This window comes from Bombina bombina, chromosome 3, assembly GCF_027579735.1.
Source record: "Bombina bombina isolate aBomBom1 chromosome 3, aBomBom1.pri, whole genome shotgun sequence".
Classification (NCBI taxonomy): domain Eukaryota; kingdom Metazoa; phylum Chordata; class Amphibia; order Anura; family Bombinatoridae; genus Bombina; species Bombina bombina.
In genome coordinates this window covers 546,839,682-546,859,043 of record NC_069501.1, presented here as the reverse complement: position 1 = coordinate 546,859,043, position 19,362 = coordinate 546,839,682, and the positions used below count along the sequence as shown (strand labels likewise).

General features: G+C 38.1%; 1 protein-coding gene across 1 annotated transcript; it reads left to right on the top strand.

The window, feature by feature from the left end:
• Positions 1-166: 166 nt before the first annotated feature.
• SESN2 (sestrin 2) lies at positions 167-19,126 on the top strand. Its single transcript, XM_053707048.1, has 10 exons — positions 167-416; positions 6,755-6,820; positions 7,458-7,604; positions 8,117-8,299; positions 8,450-8,626; positions 9,570-9,711; positions 13,215-13,333; positions 13,444-13,634; positions 14,338-14,482; positions 18,003-19,126. The coding sequence occupies exons 1-10, from the start codon at positions 231-233 to the stop codon at positions 18,087-18,089; spliced, it is 1,443 nt and encodes a 480-aa protein (XP_053563023.1). The 5' UTR covers positions 167-230; the 3' UTR covers positions 18,090-19,126.
• The last annotated feature ends 236 nt before the right edge of the window (positions 19,127-19,362 follow it).

The window sequence follows — 19,362 nt, the reverse complement described above, 5'->3', positions numbered from 1 at the left end:
GTCTGTAAAACGGTCAGACAGTTGTTTTCGCTCTGTACGTGCCAAGTGAGACTTTAGCCCATATTATAAAGACTACAAATCCCATGAGCCAAATCGAACTTTTGCATGAGCAACCATTGGCTAATATGAACTCCTGACATCATACGTCGGCGAGTCTATATAGGATGGTGCTGGCTACGCGGCGCTACCAAAAGAACCCCTCGGCGACTGAGGGAGAATATTGAGGGGCAATGTCTATGACTTGTGATATAGTTTCACAAGCTTTCTGCTCCCTTCTGTCTCTTTCCGGCGGGACCGTGGAGTCTATCTGCCCAGTTGCCCCTATGAGGGTGAGCGACCATCTGAGTTCCTGCACCAAAGTCAGGGAAGACTGTTTCACGGGCTGCCAACCTTGTTCTGCCAACCAAAGACTAAAGGTGGGTAGGTAGGGACAGTATTGTAGTGGTGGCTCGTACCTGCCCAATGATGGGCAACTTAAAAAAACAGGGCCTGTGCACTATATTTCGGTATCGGTCTGGTATAAACTAATAGGGGTAAAGTCACGTCCTAATGGCTGAGGCAGTTCATTGATTTAAGTGTAGTTTAATGTTATTGAGTAATCGATTGCATTGTTCTCTTTATTATGTATAAATGTATATACGTTTATACTTTTACATACAATATTTTATCTGCCGTACAGCAGTATTTTACGCCGCACTCAGATTTTACCTACATGGGAAGTTAAATCCCAAAAGATTTTGGGTAGGGGGTGGTAAGTGCTAATGGAAATTCACCCTCCTGGCTCTGAAAAGTACTTTTAGACTGCTACAAAGTTTGTTAGGTTTAGATACATTGTTTTCAGCTTTTTTTTCTTTTCTCTTATGTGCAGAGTGGACCATAATAATGTCAGTTCAAATCAACAAGCTCATAAAATGCTATACGCCGTATAGTTTGCAGAATACATAAATGTCTTATGTCAGTACCGTTGTAGTTTATGTGCTTGGTAGAGATTTGCTATATGTAATACATACACTTCCTTTGTATTGGGGTAGGTATGTGTCTGGGCACATCTCCCACTGGTTCATGTTTAATGGAAAAACCCTGCCTTTCATGATCTTTCCTACTTTATACATCCTTTATGGCTTATCACTTTGTAATACTTGCTAATTGGTTATTTTATATATTCTTCTACTGCTTTAATACCTCTTTCTGCATAATCATTTGTATTTTATGTCGTCTTTATGTTTTTCCCCCTGCCTTTTTACTTATTTTTTCACCCTTGTAACCTAGGATCAGAATTACATCAGCAAACCTGTTTTTAATGTAGGAGAAGCTGGTCCTGTCAGCCTTTCACCTCCTCCATTCTTTTTTTAACCACTAGTTGGCAATGTCTGCTGTTTTTATATTCCTATCTATTAGATCTATTCCTTTTAGCCGATGATCTTTGCTGCTGCTGCCCCTTATTTTAACACCCTTCTATTTAAAAGCACACTTTAACCCCTTCACTACTAGGCCTTTCAGAGAAAAACATAACCAAAATACCGGATAATATTTAGCATTTTTTGCTATCACTCCATTTAAACAGAAATAGAACATTGTTTTTTTATTTACCTTGTCAAAACTATATATATATATATATATATATATATATATATATATATATATATTAAAGGGACATGAAACCCAATTTTTTTTCTTTTCTGATTCAGATAGAGAATACAATTTTAAACAATGTTCTAATTTACTTTTGTCATCTCATTTTGTTTAATTCTCTTTGTATAATTTGTTGAAGGAGCAGCAATGCACTAATGGTTTCTAACTGAACCCATTGGTGAGCCAATCCCAATCAATATACAGGTAGCCCTCAGTTTACGCCAGGGTTAGGTTCCAGAAGGAATGGTTGTAAATCGAAACCGTTGTAAATTGAAACACAGTTTATAATGTAAGTCAATGGGAAGTGAGGGAGATAGGTGTTACTTTTGACAATTTTGAGAGGGGCCTGGAACTTAATACATTATTTTTAAAGCTTTGAAATGAAGACTTTAAATGCTAAACGGCATTATAAACCTAATGAAATAATCACACACCTCAGAATATATAATCAAACTAAGTTAAATTGAACAAAACCATTTGCTTAACAGCATTATAAACCTAATAAAATAATCACACAACACAGACTTCACTTGCATTTTTCTGCAAACAGTTCTTTCTATGCATTCCAATCTGGACTGATTTATAGACCGGAAGATCTTTTTCCTTTGAAATCTGCTTGATAGCTCAGGTCTGGTTAAACTGATTAATTTCAGCTTGCTTGGCTTTGCTGCAACACAAGCGGACAGCTCCACCTACTCGCTATTTTAATAAATGTTCTGCTTCTCAATGCTTTTCAATAGCGGTCACATGACTGGGAAAAAAGGTTGTTATTCTGAAACGGTGTAAATTGAACCGTTGTAAAACGAGGGCCACCTGTGTGTGTGTATATATATATATATATATATATATATATATATATATATATATATATATATACACAGCCACCAATCAACAGCTAGAACCTAGGTTGTCTGCTGCTGCTTAGCTTGCCTAGATAAACCTTCCAGCAAAGTATAACAAGAGAAGGAAGCAAATTAAATTATAGAAGTAATTTGGAAAGTTGTTTAAAATTGTTTTCTCTATCTGAATCATGAATGAAAAATGTTGGGTTTCCTGTCCCTTTAAGTAGACTACCAAGCTATGGATCTAGGCCCATTTTGGAATATTTCACTGACAAATGTGAGCAAATATTTTTTATTTTTTTCACAAACTTTGGGTTTCTCACTGAAATTATTTACGTATCGCTTATGCAATCATGGCACAAATTGTTGAAAAAGCTTCTCTGGGATCCCCTTTATTAAGAAATAGCAGACATATATGGCTTTGCATTGCTTTTTGGTAATTAGAATGCCGCTAATTGCAGCTGCGCACCACACTTCTATTCCCTGCAGCAAAGGGGTTAATTAAAGGGACTGTCAACCCAAATAGTTTTTATTTATACATATAAACTTGCCCTGGATCATCATTTCTCAATGTAGCCCATTTTTCAAATATAGTTTGTCAGTAAAATCACTTTTCACGCTGCAGCCATTTCAAAATGTCCGTTAACCCTCTCCCCTTTTACGTCAGCAATGACATCAGCAGGTTCTTGTAACTTGCGTACGTGTTATATCTTGCTTGTAACCTGATTTTTGTGCAGTGCGCCTCTGGTATTGGTATTGAAGGGGGAACGTTTGAAGAGTTGAAGGGTTGAAGAAACAGTATACTGGTACGCTTCTACTGTAAACCGCACAGATGAGCCTGTGTTCAAACGTTCCCCTTCAATACCAGAGGCTCACTGCGCTTGCGCAAAAATCAGGTTACGAGCAAGATAGGACACGTACACAAGTTACAAGAACCTGCTGATGCCACTGCTGATGTAAAAGGGGAGGGGCTTAAGGGACATTTTGAAACACCTGCAGCGCGGAAAGTGATTTTACTGACCTCTATATATTTGAAAAATGGGCTACAATGAGAAATGTTGATCCAGGCAAGTTTATATGTATAAATGAAAACGCTTTTTTGGGTTGCCTGTCCCTTTAAGTAGCTTGTAAGGTTAATTGTAGCTTTAGTGTAAATTACCCTCCCACCTGACACTTCCCACCCCTGAGTCCTACCAAACAGCTCTTTCCTCCCCCACTAGTCATCCCCACAGTAGATTTGCATAATCAACAAATGCAAGATAACAAGACAATGCAATAGCACTTAGTCTGAACTTCAAATGACTAGTAGATCTTTTTCTGACAATTTTAAGTTATGTCTATTTCCACTTCCCCTGTACCATGTGACAGCCATCAGCCAATCAAATGCATACACGCTTATTCTGTGAATTCTTGCACATGCTCAGTAGAAGCTGGTGACTCAAAAAGTTTTAAATATAAAAAGACTGTGCACTTTTTTTAATGGAAGTAAATTGGAAAGTTTAAAATTGCATGCTCTATCTGAATAATGAAAGTTTAATTTTGACTTGTGTCCCTTTAAGTACTGGCAGACATTCTGTCAGTATACAAATGTAAGACTTTTTTCTGCAGTGTAGGATCCCCCTTACCTTTCAACCTCCCTGATCCCTCTCAAGCAACTCTTTAACCCTTCCCCCTCTATTGCCACCATCTTAGGTACTGACAGCTGTCGTGTAGTGGTTCCACCACCTCCCCCCTCCCGCGAATGCCACTGAGTGACCCCACACACCCCTTTTTCTATAGTGTAGCAGCACCATCCCTCTTTATTTTTATTTTTTTCTGTAGTGTAGGGCCCTCCCACTCCCTCCTCCACTGCTGGGCACTAGCAAAAATCGTTACAGTAAAACAGTGTCACCGCCTGTAAAAAAAAAAAAATCAGGCATTTGCCCTCAAATGGAACTGGAGCATTGAATGCTCTCAGGTTCCATATGCGGATTCCTGGAGCTTGAGGAACTCCAGCTTAGACTGCAGGAGCTTCCTGAAGATCAGACATATAGTATATAAATGTCTTTTTGGGTGAAGGGATTAATCTGGCAGTGCAGCCTCGTGAAGTATGTAAGTTGACATTTCCCCTAGTAATCAAACTGTCAAAAAGCTGTCATTTTGTAAATGATTTTTCTTTGATCATATTTCACAAGTTCTTTACTTTAAAGGGACAGTATACACTAATTTTCATTTAACTGTATATAATAGACACTACTATTAAGAATAATATGTACAGATACTGATATAAAAAAATCAATATATAACAGTGTAATATGTTCTATGATATAATTTTCTGCTATTCAAAGCACAAATTAATTACATAATTTGACAAAAAAATGCTCATTTTTAATATTCGCTAATTTTAGCTTAAAGGGACAGTAAACGTTAAAAATAATGTTATATAATTCTGCACATAGTGCAGAATTATATAACATTATAATAGCCAAACATTATAAAACATAATGTACCCTATTAATTTTTTTTAAAAACCACTGTTTTACAGACCCGCTCTCTGTACTCTGCTGAGCGGGTCTGTTATATTTACTCAGCGCATCGGGCCAGCTGTATAGTCACAGCCCAGCCCGACCGCGCCACCGCACTAAGTGCAGCTCGCTCCTGCTCTGTCTGACAGCAGGAGCGAGCTGCACTTAGTGCTGTGGCGCGGCCGGGCTGTGACTATACAGCTGGCCCGATGCGCTGAGTAAATATAACAGACCCGCTCAGCAGAGTACAGAGAGCGGGTCTGTAAAACAGCGTTTTTTTTAAAAAATTAATAGGGTACAATTATGTTTTATAATGTTTGGCTATTATAATGTTATATAATTCTGCACTATGTGCAGAATTATATAACATTATTTTTAACGTTTACTGACACTTTAATATTAGCTGGTGGTGCACCCTCTAAAAAGGTCCTGGGGAGAACAGATATAAATAAAATGTCAGAGGTTGACAAATCTGTTTTAAAATTTAGGAGCCAGTAAAAATAATTAGGAGCTAGCCATACTGTTAAGAACAGTAAACATCCTTGAGATTTCTATATAACATGTTGAGTAATGCAAAATGAAACTACTTTGCAATACATTTTCATTATTTATTCCCCCCCCCCCCCTTTTCTTGTAATTTAGCTCAGTTGAGCAATTTCTAATTCTCAACATGAAATGCACCTTGCTGAATTCTCAAAGCTAGCTGCAACAAATGTTTCCCTAATTGGCTTTATCTAAAAAATGCAAAAAAAAAATCACTATCGTTTACTAAATGGGAGGGGGATTTGTTCTAGATTGAAAAAGTTGGCAGTCCACTTTGTGTGCTGTATCCATATGTTCTAAGTAAGCATAGTTTGTGTTGGACAGTCAAAGGATTATATCACTACTGTATAACATATGCAGTGATTTTGCCACTTTGTCCAGAAAAACTGGGTTGTTAGAAAAACTAAATTATTTTGCAAGTGAGGAGAAAGGAGTCTGATAAGAAAACGTATTGATAAGAATACGTAATACCACTTTAACTAGAGCAGCACAGTACAATAAGCAGTCATTAATTAACCTGGCATCACTGTTTCCTGTGCGTGGCAGTACACGTGCCTTGACAACTGTATGCTAGAGAAGATTCATATTCCAGTGTGATATCTTTGTCATCTGTCTACAGAACAACATTTTTTGCGATCATTCATTAAACTTTAGATTCACTTTAATACACTAAGTGCCCAGTTTTTAAAAATACTCTTAAAAAAGGGCACTTTCATTTATTAAACTTTACAAGGATGCTTCTTTTTTAAAATACCTTAGTTTTATGGAAAGCAGACCTGCGATCCTCCACCCACAGCTCCTGCTGTAGTTAGCTCAGCGATGATGAATCCGGCTTCCTCCAATCGTTGCGTGGCCTCACGAGCTGGATGCCAAAGGGGGCACACACCGATTGGAGGTAGCCAGAATATACTGTATATCATGTTCATAATTTTGTATATTGCTATATCTATCATTGCATCTTTATACTGTACTATATGTGATACTAAATGCTTGTAGAACACAACATGTTTACTACTTGCAGATAGTAATGACAGAGCACATCACCCTTCTTTGAATTCTCATGCATTCCATTTGCTGGGCGTATCTATTGCCTTGGGCATTGTGTGATTGCATATGTTTACCTGCTGTTGCTTTTCATGCACTGTGCTATGATTGGATGTGTATACTGTCAGAAACAGTGACGTCTTCCATTATTTCTCTCTGTAACACTCCTACTTTGTTTCATCATTAAAGGATCAGGATGAGCATATGAAGCAGCAAGGCAGGAGAGGACCAAGTGCATACATTCCGGTTTCACAGGTAAGGTAATTCACTTTTAGAGGAAAAGCTGAGATTGTCTGTCACCCTGTGATAATCAGATTACATATAGATTTTTTTGTTTCTCTGTGATGAGGCAGTGATCCCATCGCACCTTCTTTGTTTAACTTTGACACCCACTGGTTGCATGATAGAGGGTAACATACTGAAGTTTTACAGCTTGTGGTTTGGGGGCACACATCTCTCATTGCTGCTCTGTGTTTTTATTACCTTTTGATGGGTGGGAACCTCCATACCCCTTGTCTGTCACCATGAGGTGGAAATGATAGATGGTCATGCAAGTTAAACATCTCTCATCCTGTCTTTGAGGCAGCCCATGCCACATAGCTGGACCTTAGTGTTTGTCTGTTGTTGGAAGAACAAAGTCCTATTTCCTTCTGTCACTGTGGTGGGAACAAGTTCCATGCCTCATAACACTGAGACTGAGATCTCCACTGCATGGTAACACAATTTTCCATAGATCCAACTGTAACTGGTGGAATAGATTTTGTTACTACTGGTAGGGGCAGATATCATGGAGCATCTTCTCTTTCACTGTTAACCTGAACTGAGAAAAAAAGGGCCTGACTTATTTCCCATGTCAGCTCTCCATCCTGAAAGTGTTTTTGTTTTTTTGCAGCTCACAGGTCCTGTCTTGGGTGACAATATTGCTGCCGTGATGGGACTGCACCCGGAATACCTGCACATCTTCTGGAAAACACAACATCAGCTACTCCGCATGGATGGAGCTCTTTCACTTCCAGAGAGGCACTATGTGGCCATTATGGTATGTAGATCTGTAACTCTCCCAGTTACAGAAAATATATTATAAAAAGGTTTCTGGAAAATCGAGTCAATCTTTTATATCTTACCCTCCACTTTATCTTTTTCGTAGGCTCATCCTAACTCATTTTTACACTTTGTCTCTATTGTTCCTTCAATCTTCCTTATGCCTTTAGGCTTTCACAGTTTTCCTGTCATTGGTATTTCCTTCCCAATTTTCTTGGCCAAACTCCTACTTCCTGTTTTTTTGTTTTGTTTTTTTTTCCCCAACACACATTCCCTTTCATCCTCCGCTCACCCATACCTGTATCTGCATTCATTTCTCCAGCTTTACTTTCTTTTAATTTCCCTGTCCTACATCTCTGCTCTCCTCCTTTCACGACCCACTGTCCTTTACTTTATCTCTACTTATCCCTCCATCCCCAACTTTTTATTGCTACCATTTCTCTTTTTTACACGGCTGCATATTTATCCGTCTTGTTTTCTGTCTTCATTTCCTTGTCATCTCTATTCTAGGCCTCAGCTCGGCACCAGTGTTCGTACCTAGTCTCCCTCCATTCCTCCTGCTTTCTACAAGTTGGAGGGGATCCTCGCTGGTTGAAAGGGCTGGCATCTGCTCCAATGAAACTGCGCAGGCTGAATGATCTCAACAAAATTCTTGCTCATAGACCTTGGCTTATCACCAAAGAACTTGTAGAGGTAAGGAGTGAGATTTGGAACAGAGGCAGACATCATTAATGGAACAGAGGACTGTAAGGCTATTATATATACCGTAAAAGTATTAGGATATTTGCAGATTCTGAGCTATGTATTAGGAGGTTATTTATTAATTTGTTTTTTCTGCTTTAGTCGCTTCTGTGCTCCCGAGACGGCCACTTCTGGTCTCTAGCAGAACTGATTCATGCAATTGTCCTGCTCACTCATTTTCATTCACTATCCTCGTTTATCCTGGGTTGTGGAATCTACCCCCTGGAGGGGCAAGACAGCACTTCACGGCCCCCTTCCCCCGACATGTCCACCAATGAGGTTGGTATACACACGTACACGTGTAGTGCACAGCAGACATTGTAACTAATTTTCAAAAGCCTAGGAACTGCTCCATCATACATGGGGCCATGTGCAGGCGCAAAGTTTCCTTTGAAACAAACAAAATGTGCATTCTTGATTCTCTATGCAATTTTTCTTTAAACTTTTGGAGCTTTATATGTTAAGACATATCCGTCAGCAAGAAGCTATCATTAGTCAGCAGGATTCTGTAGCTAGGTGTTTTGGTCCAAGGGTCAATATCTTATAGTTAGGGCTCCTGTAATATAACCATATTTAGAAGCTGTTTATCGTTTAAATGGGAACTAGTCATCTTATGTTTTGATTGATTGAAGACAGGTGCATTTCAAGTTCTCAGAATTAAAATGAACAGGAAATGACAGGTTGAATACCAGAATGGCTAACCCACCACCACTACCTTATTGAAAGCCAATACAGATTTGTAACTGGTGTATATATGGCCAGCCACAGTCATTTTGTTAGCATATTTTGCATTGTTCTGCAATAACCCTTTTAAAGCGTCTTATTGTGTCTCCTAAGGCCATTTAGGTGTATATAGATATATCTAAACATGCGTCTATAGAGATCATAAAGTCACTAATGAAAGTAGCAAGGTTAGGCTTGTGAAGTCTGGAGTATATTTTTCTATTTGTCATGATTTTCAGAGTTAAAGAGACAGTAACCACCTTGAGTTTTTTATATAAAATGTTTAGTTATGCATAATGACTCATTATTTTACAAATACAAATAACAGATAATAATAATAATATTTTGCACCCTTTTTCATACAATTTATCTCTGAAACTTGAGCAGTTTCTAATTGCACAACCTGTTGACTTCTCAAGACCAACTCTGCTACATTTTTTTAATAAAGAAAACCTAAATGTTTTTCTGCAGTGCTTATATTTTCTATAACTATAAACAGGAGTGCAGTACTCTGCGGGAAGCTGAGCGGCTCTTAGCTCAAATGAGACAGTTGGATGAGGAAGAAGCAGAAACATCTCAAGAAGAAATGGAGACCAGATTTGAACGGGAGAAGGAAGATAGTTTGACAGTGACTTCAGATGGTGTGTACATTTGTTTGTGTTGTGTATGTATTTGTGTATATGTGTGTATATATATATATATATATATATATATAATGTGTGTAGTGTATAAAGTGGCAGTAAGGAGCAGTGGTATTAACATATTTGTAAAAAAAAATGCAAATTCTGTGTGTATCTTTATTGTTTGTAACTATTATTGCTAGCAAGGTCAGATGCGCAATGGATACTACATGTAGGCTGTCGTGTCTGCTTATATGGTTCATTGTAGTCTCTTATTAAAGGGACAAACTTCAACTTTGAAATGCACAGGAGTAGTGGTGTGGTGTACTTCAAATATGCAGATTTACTAGACAGGCAAAAAATAGCAAAAACATTTTTTCTCGTTATCTGGGATCCAGCAGAGACAGCCAACCTCAGGAGTTTTCAATATTTGTGGGTCACCAGTAGCCCAAGCAATTAGTATGTTTATTTCTACACCACTACCAGCACCCTCTGCAAGCCCCGCACTACCATCGTTAGGCAAACCTAATCCACCATTCCGAAAGGTTTTGTACATAGTTACTTTACCTGTGGTTTAATTCGACCTCCCCAATGTATACCTTTTTATTACAATGTTACGTGTTTTTTATGGATACTGTAGCTGTGCCCAAGTGCTTTTGTTTGCCCCAGTACTTGCTACAAAAGCTTTACTGTCTGCCCCTCTGAAACAAAGCAGAGCCTGTTCCTGCAACCCTTTGGCTCAGGGTTTTATTAGACAGTTCGGGCTGCACAGTGGCTCTTCTTTATTTCAACTTGCTGTCTGTTTACAGGAACAGAGATACCTGGAGTGGTTTGGTGGCTGTCTTGGTTTGTAAAATTCCTTTTCAGCTAAGCAAGCTTTTCAAGAACATTACCTGTGATTAGCTTGCATTACCTTGATTTTTTTTTTATATACAAACTGTTATGCTATGCATAATGTAACAGCTTTTTAATATATTTGTATTAATCATTGTGTCCCCTTTTCATGTACAGTGGGGAAAAAAGTATTTAGTCAGTCACCAATTGTGCAAGTTCTCCCACTTAAGAAGATGAGAGGACTGTAATTTTCATCATAGGTATACCTCAACTATGAGAGACAAAATGTGGAAACAAATCCAGACAATCACATTGTCTGATTTGGAAATAATTTATTTGCAAATTATGGTGGAAAATAAGTATTTGGTCACCTACAAACGAGCAAGATTTCTGGCTTTCACAGACTTGTATCTTCTTCTTTAAGAGGCTCCTCTGTCCTCCACTCATTACCTGTATTAATGGCACCTGTTTGAACTTATCAGTATAAAAGACACCTGTTCACAACCTCAAACAGTCACACTCCAAACTGCATTATGGTGAAGACCAAAGAGCTGTCGAAGGACACCAGAAACAAAATTGTAGACCTGCACCAGGCTGGGAAGACTGAATCTGCAATGGGCAAGCAGCTTGGTGTGAAGAAATCAACTGTGGGAGCAATAATTAGAAAATGGAAGACATACAAGACCACTGATAATCTCCCTCGATCTGGGGCTCCACGCAAGAACTCACCCCGTGGGGTCAAAATGATCACAAGAACGGTGAGCAAACATCCCAGAACCACACGGGGGGACCTAGTGAATGACCTGCAGAGAGCTGGGACCAACGTAACAAAGGCTACCATCAGTAACACACTACGCCGCCAGGGACTCAGATCCTGCAGTGCCAGACGTGTCCCCCTGCTTAAGCCAGTACATGTCCGGGCCTGTCTGAAGTATGCTAGAGAGCATTTGGATGATCCAGAAGCGGATTGGGAGAATGTCATATGGTCAGATGAAACCAAAGTAGAACTGTTTGGTAGAAACACAATTTGTCGTGTTTGGAGGAGAGAAAACACCATACCTACTGTGAAGCATGGGGGTGGAAACATCATGCTTTGGGGCTGTTTCTCTGCAAAGGGAACATGACGACTGATCCGTGTACATGAAAGAATGAATGGGGCCATGTATCGTGAGATTTTAAGTGCAAACCTCCTTCCATCAGCAAGGGCATTGAAGATGAAACGTGGCTGGGTCTTTTCAGCATGACAATGATCCCAAACTCACCGCCCGGGCAACGAAGGAGTGGCTTCGTGAGAAGCATTTCAAGGTCCTGGAGTGGCCTAGCCAGTCTCCAGATCTCAACCCCATAGAAAACCTTTGGAGGGAGTTGAAAGTCCGTGTTGCCCAGTGACAGCCCCAAAACATCACTGCTCTAGAGGAGATCTGCATGCAGGAATGGGCCAACATACCAGCAACAGTGTGTGACAACCTTGTGAAGACTTACAGAAAAATACTTATTTTCCACCATAATTTGCAAATAAATTCTTTCCAAATCAGACAATGTGATTATCTGGATTTGTTTCCACATTTTGTCTCTCATAGTTGAGGTATACCTATGATGAAAATTACAGGCCTCTCTCATCTTATTAAGTGGGAGAACTTGCACAATTGGTGGCTGACTACTTTTTTCCCCACTGTAATTTACCTCTAAAAATTGAGGTTTTTCTAATTCTCAGAACTTAAAATGCACCTTCCTGACTTCTCAAGGCCAACTCTGCTACTTATATACCCCTAATTGGCTTTGACTGATAACTGCAAAACCAGTGTACTTTATACTAACCTAACTGTGACTAGCTGTATTTTCTGCAGATTGGTTCCAAATAAGACAAATGATGGGGTGGGGTTTAGCTATTGATAAACAATTGCAGTCAAATTAATTTGACCCTTTGAGTGCTAGACGGCTCTGAGCCGTCAGTTTTGCACTCTGGTGCTAATGACGGCTCAGAGCCGTCACTAGCACTCTCCCATCTTGAGGGAGATCTGGGGGCTCCCACCCGCTCCTACCCCAGCGATTGTGCCTGTAGAGTGACAGGCATCGCCGGGGCTTCCCGTTTTGCGTGGTGACGTCACGCACAATAACGTGATGACGTCACTGCGCAACTTTATTTATACTTAACAATGTTAAGTATAGGAGCAGACAGCATGCTGCTTAGAAGCCTGTATCTCAGGCATCTAAGCAGCTACAGACCCCAAAGACCCACCCCATTGGAAAGGTAATCGCCTAACCTTTCCAACAGTTGTAAGTCTTGGGGGTCTGAAAAAAAAGAGAAAAAGTAAAAAAAAAAATGTATTAAAAAAAAAAAAAAAAACCTTTAAAAAATCTTAGCACCCAGGTTGGAAAGTGGTTAGCACTCAAAGGGTTAAACAACTTTAAGTCTTGGCTGATATTCTATAGAAACACAACAGAAATATCTTGCAATTACATATTACTGTCCCTTTAACTTGCAAGATTTTATTGCAGTTAGAAATATTTACATTAAAAGGATAATTATTTAATGTACATTGCATGGTGTTTTGACTGCATATTTAAAAAAAATATTCTGGGAATTCATCTTGCATACAGAGTATATAGTGATTTGCTTATGTATTATGCTACAGTGTGTTATGTAGTAATCTAAAGAGCCATTATTAATCATCTACAAATTATTACAGATGCCATTGCACAACCTGTCAGTTCACCCAGCGTGTCCTGCTTTCTGGAAGACCCAGATTTTGGCTACATTGATTTCACTAGACGGGGGGAACAAGCTCCACCAACCTTCCGTGCTCATGTAAGTTTTACCACGTTGTGGGCATTTTAAAATCTCAAACTGACTACCAGTTTGTATAACTGCAACATTTGTGCCATCTGAAGTTGATTTTTTTTTTTCTCTGCTTATAGGACTACACATGGGAGGATCATGGTTTCTCATTGCTACACAGGCTGTATCCAGAAGTGGGGCAGTTGCTAGATGACAAGTTTCAGGTGGCATACAACCTGACCTACCACACAATTGCCACTATCCAAAGTGTAGACACATCCAAACTTCGCAGAGCCATTTGGAACTATATCCAGTGTATCTATGGCATCCGGTGAGTAGTAGGAATGACCAGGACCACCGTGGGCCATATGTCATTGTTATTTGAAGCACGCCAACAGATTCTGCTATAAACATAGGTATATGTAAGGTAACATTTATAGGAGTCAAATGGGTAGAGGACCCTGCCAAACGTTGTAAATCAGCTCTCATGAAGAGGACCTACAAAACAGCTGCTCACTTAGGCTTAAAGGGACACTGTACCCAATTTTTTTCTTTCGTGATTCAGTTAGAGCATGACATTTTAAGCAACTTTCTAATTTACTCCTATTAAGTTTTCTTCATTCTTTTGGTATCTTTATTTGAAATGCAAGAATGTAAGTTTAGATGCCGGCCCATTTTTGGTGAACAACCTGGGTTGTCCTTGCTAATTGGTGGATAAATTAATCCACCAATAAAAATGTGCTATCCAGAGTTCTGAACCCAAAAAAAGCTTAGATGCCTTTTTCACATATAGATAGCAAGAGAACGAAGAAAAATTGCTAATAGGAGTAAATTAGAAAGTTGCTTAAAATGGCATGCTCTATCTGAATCCCAAAATAATTTTTTTGGGTTCAGTGTCCCTTTAAGTGCACCAGAAGCTTTCTTAGGGTGACAGTTTATCAAGCCTGTAGATAACACGATTTTCTCTAAATGGATGATGTCTGGATATGCTCTCTGGAGGGTGATGTAACTAACTTTACCTTTTTTATTGGTAGATATGATGACTATGATTATGGAGAAGTGAATCAACTGCTAGAGAGAAACTTGAAGGTGTATATGAAGATGGTGACCTGCCATCCAGAGAGAGTGACACGCTACCTGTACAATGACTTCTGGAGGCAGTTTAAGCACTCTGAGAAGGTAACATTTTGCTCTAAAATTCAGTACTCAAGTGATTTTCTTGAAATGCCCCCTCTAAAATCAGGTCATATCTTTCAAGGACTAGTGTTGGAATAGCTGTAACCTATATTTAAATTAATTGTATTGTGCTTTTCAGATTAGATTAAAAGCTTATTATGGTTTTATCCTCAAAAGATGCTTCCAGTAAATTATCAGTACTGCAGTGCACAACACCTGCGTAGCATATGCCTGAGTGTAGAGTCTGCACCATCGCTAGCATGTGGAGTATATACTGTGACGAAATATGCGAGACCTAGATCCGTATGCACTGCAGGTCCCGTGCATAGTATGTGGTCACTAACTTATACTAGTATCATTTTTACACATAGAAGCATAATACATAAATAGGTCCAATAAAACTTAAAATGCACTGCAGCCCCAAGGCAGAACATAGTGATCTGAGATGTCATCGCAGAAAATGCAGCATGTCTGCAGAAAGAAGAGGAACTGTTAGCACTTTAACTTTTCAGCGCTGCTCCACATTAGGCTGTTCTTTTTAAACAGAGCTGTTCTCTGGCTGCATTGTATAAGTTTTCCTTAACCGTGCATCCAGAGCAAAGTGCGGTTTAAAGACAACAGTCAAATATGCAGTAGTGTTGCAAAGCAGCAGTGCATTGATTGTCTGGCTCTGAGATTTTTGAAAGCTCGTTCCCTAGCTTTTCCCAGTCTGCAAAGCTGTTTTTCTCTGAATGTTAGATGTTCATATGAGCAATGCACCTTTTTATTACTACATTTCTATGTTAGACTAAGAGAAAAGGAAATAAATTAATTCAAGAGACATTTTAGAATAATTTTTTTTTTTTTTGCAGCTAATTTGCAATGCAATTTTCAACTACTGCACTAGATTATAAAAAACTTTAAATATTGCTTTATTCTCCAGTTAACCAACACATTGCAATTGATCTGCTGCTTTAGTGTAACTGACAAATTTACAATTTTAATTTAAAAATGACCTGCAGAAAAATTTTCACTAAAAAAAATCTCATCGCAGAAAGTGAAAAAAAGTTCTGTCTCTGGGCACTGCAGTCATTAGATGAGAATAACACATTTCCTGAATCTGAGTATGCCTGAACTGACAATCACTGTAAAGGATGCATATTTGAAGAGAATGGGTTCAGGAGGTTTTTTTTTTAATGTTTATTTCAATTAAATTAGTGCAAAGTACAGGGCAGTTTTTTTGCTCATTTTTTTCTGATTCTACATCATATAAATCTGTCAAACTTTTCACAAGAATTCTGTCTTGATTTTGGATTGATGAAATTCAGTCCTGCCTCCTGCAAAAAGCTAGAGAAGTCCAGTTAGATCATACATTTTAACATATTGCTTAACTGATTCACACAACATTCCTGTGGAATGGATTGAAATATCAGAAAATTAAGCAAGAAACTACCAGATTTGATTTCATTTTTCTATGGCAGCTCAAATGATTTTAATAGGGACCAAAAGTGGGCAAAACATAAGAATTTAAAGGGCCATAATACCCAAATGTTTAAACACTTGAAAGTGATGCAGCATAGCTGTAAAAAGCGGACTAGAAAATATCACCTGAACATCTCTATGTAAAAAAGAAAGATATTTTACCTCAAAAGTTCCTCAGTAGCCACCTCCCATTGTAAAGGACTTCTAAGCAGCATTTTAGTGTGTCTATCCTGGGACAGCTGAAAGGATGAGCCTCGTGAACTCTCATATTTCACCAATCAGGTAAAGGAAGCTTACTATGAAATCTCATGAGTTAAGTCAAATCTCATGAGATCACAGTAAGAGTTCATGACCTCAGCACTGCTGATGCTGATTGGCTGCTGTTCATTTCTTCATTTTTTTTTATTTTTACCTGCAGCTGGAGCAGGTGAAGTATAACTTTTTACACAGAACTTACTCTGCTGAGCTGAGGAAATTGTGAGGTAAAATATCTTCCTTTTTTACATAGAGATGCTCAGGTGATATTTTCCTGTCAGCTTTTTACAGTTATACTGCATCAGTTTCAAGTGATTTAGCATATGAGTATTATGTCCCTTTAAGTGTCTTAAAATGACATGCTGACTCATTCAAGTTTAATTTTGCCTTTCCTATGCCTTTAACTTACTAACATTTCAGCTCCCTTATCTTCCTAAGGGCACGCGATAAAAATGTCTTAAGTGGTCATTGTGCAAGAAAACAAGTAATTTGTTTGCACTTTTTTTTTACATAATCTACTTTTTATGCTTACGCTGATTTAGCATATTTATAATTACTAGAGTATAGTTTCTTATTCCCTATATTAAAGGGATACTATAGCCAAACATTTTTTTTAATGATTCAAATAGAGCATGCAATTTAAAACAACTTTCTAATTTACTCCTATTATCAATTTTTCGTTTTCTTGCTATCTTTATTTGAAAAAGCAGGAACGAAAACTTAAGAACTGGCCCATTTTTGGTTCAGCACCTGGGTAGCACTTGCTGATTAGTGGCTCTTGCATGCTCTATCTGAATCATTAAAGAAAAGATTTGGGTTTAGTATCCCTTTTAAGTAAAATGTGAAAAAAACATTTGATATGACATTTTTTCTTATCTATCACCATATTTAAAACATCATAGCAATTTAATAACAATTACAAGCATTTCACATATTTTCACAAGATTTTTCTAAGATTTTTCAGTTTTCTAATTCAACACTTTTACCCCTTTTAAAACACATTTTCAAATTTGCTTTGTTCTATAGTTATCTAATGTTGAAAAAAAATACGCACATATCCTACACTAGCAGGTCCTAGTTGCTGATTGGTGCCTGCACATATTTGTCTTGTGGTTGACTAACGATGTGTTCAGCTAGCTGCCAGTAGTGCAATGCTGTTCCTTCCGAAAAGGATAACAAGAGAATGAAGCAAATTTGATAATAGAACTACATTTGAAAGTTGTTTAAAATTGTATGTTCTATCCAAATCATGAAAGAAAATGTTTTTTGTCCCTTTTAGTTGCATTCTGTCCTTTTTTCTGAGCATGTCCAAAACTGGCTTTCTCTAGTTTTTCACTAAATAGTAAACGAGTTTGTTACTCTAGAAGATTTGACATCAAGCTAGATATGTTGCTAGAGACCCCCAGCCCCATTGTGGGGCTGTGGCATGAAGTAATGGACACTGCACACATTAATTTAAAATAAAATTACAAAAGGTAAATCCTTTTAAAATGAATACATATTGAAACCATTTTAAGTATATCCCATGTTTTGTTTCTTGTTGTAGCTTTTAAACAATGAAACATAATTTTATATCCCTTTAATGAAGTCACTGGTACAAATAATGGTGGCAGTTTTGTTTAATTGTTAACTAATTTTGTCATTACCTTTCATTAATCACCCTTGAAGGCTTGCATTATTCAATTTGTAACACATTCTGCAGCCCAGTGGTACAGAAATGGGCAAGATAAGAGATTAGACGTCTGAGACAGAATGATCATAGGGCCTGCTTACCTAGAGAACTAACATTTATTTTCTTTTTTCATAGGTTCACTTGAACTTGCTGCTGTTAGAAGCCCGTCTGCAAGCGGCTCTGCTTTATAGTCTCAGGGCCATTACCCGCTACATGACATGAGCACAAAGTGACGTCATTCCTTCTGCCTACCTTATGGGGTGTCAATGCTTGGAGCCGAGACCAGGATTAACCCTTTAGCACATTGAATGCGTGTTTGCACTGATTTTGAAGAAAGACCTTTTTATGGGTGGAGAGGGTTTTCCCTTTCCTCACTCTCCGGAGAGCTTTACCTTTCCACTTGCTGCAGTATACAGCCCTTGCTGTTAATAGGGGCAAGCTCTCCTGCATTTGTTACTTAATCTAAAATTTGCTCATCACCCCCTTTATTTGATACTTTTTTCTTTATAAAAAGGGGTGCATTTCTTAAGTTATGATATTATTTACTTTTTGTAGTTGCTCTCCCATGTAGTTTTGAGTTTTCTTTCCCTTACTGATGGGGAATATATTTCCCTAATACCGTTTACAGCACAGCACTTTGGTTATATGAATGTGTATGTAGCATACATGTGTATGTGTTTAAATGTCTACATACATGCACACTTGAGATCCGCTTATCTGGCTGTGTACTATAGAAAGTTGTGTACAGATCTCTACATCTTTTCATTTCTGTGCACGTGTAGCCTTGGTACACATTCAATTTATTTTGTTTGTTTTTTTTCTGTCCTTTTTTTTTTCTCTCACCAGTTTGTTCTTTTTAATAGTTTACACAACACCCAAAAATCTGTTGTAGAAGCCATTTATAATTCCATATCCTGTAACACAAGCAACCTAAATGAAGGTGAAGGATTTATACTATGGTTACAGATTCTCCCTTAACCAGCATTAGTGCAGTATTTCTAAATGTTGTGATGAAGAAATCACTTATTTTTCTACCTCTGATTTATAGGCACCTTTTAATCGCACAGGGAATTTTTATACTGTGAATATATATTAAGCTGCGGTCCAGACCCTGTTGAATGTATATCTTGCTATAGAGGGGTCTATAGGTGGCCCTGATAATTTATTTTTTTCGATTTGCTGTTATCTCTGAAATCTTGTTACAGGAACATAGTTTTCAGTCTTTGTAAACTTGTGTGGAATAAAGATTTTGGTTATTATATGTTGTGTTGAGTCATTTTTGGGCAAAACATATATTCAAATAAAACTCAATGCATCTCTCTAATCTACAGGGTTAGAGACTTTAAACTCAAAATTAGAATGCAATTTATTGCCTTGTAGTTTAGAGATAAAACCTGTTTCCAATACACACCTTACCAAAAATACTTTTAGTGCTAGTTGTAACTGTTTAAGCCAAACTTCAGCCATCATTTGCCATATTTGAAGGGGCCATTCT

Excerpts from the sequence above, each read along its gene's own strand:
- SESN2 (XM_053707048.1), top strand. The coding sequence starts at position 231 with ATGTCTATGACTTGTGATATAGTTTCACAAGCTTTCTGCTCCCTTCTG. Across the intron at positions 417-6,754 it reads CTGCCAACCAAAGACTAAAG|GATCAGGATGAGCATATGAA; the intron begins GTGGGTAGGTAG and ends TCATCATTAAAG. Across the intron at positions 8,627-9,569 it reads CCGACATGTCCACCAATGAG|GAGTGCAGTACTCTGCGGGA; the intron begins GTTGGTATACAC and ends AACTATAAACAG.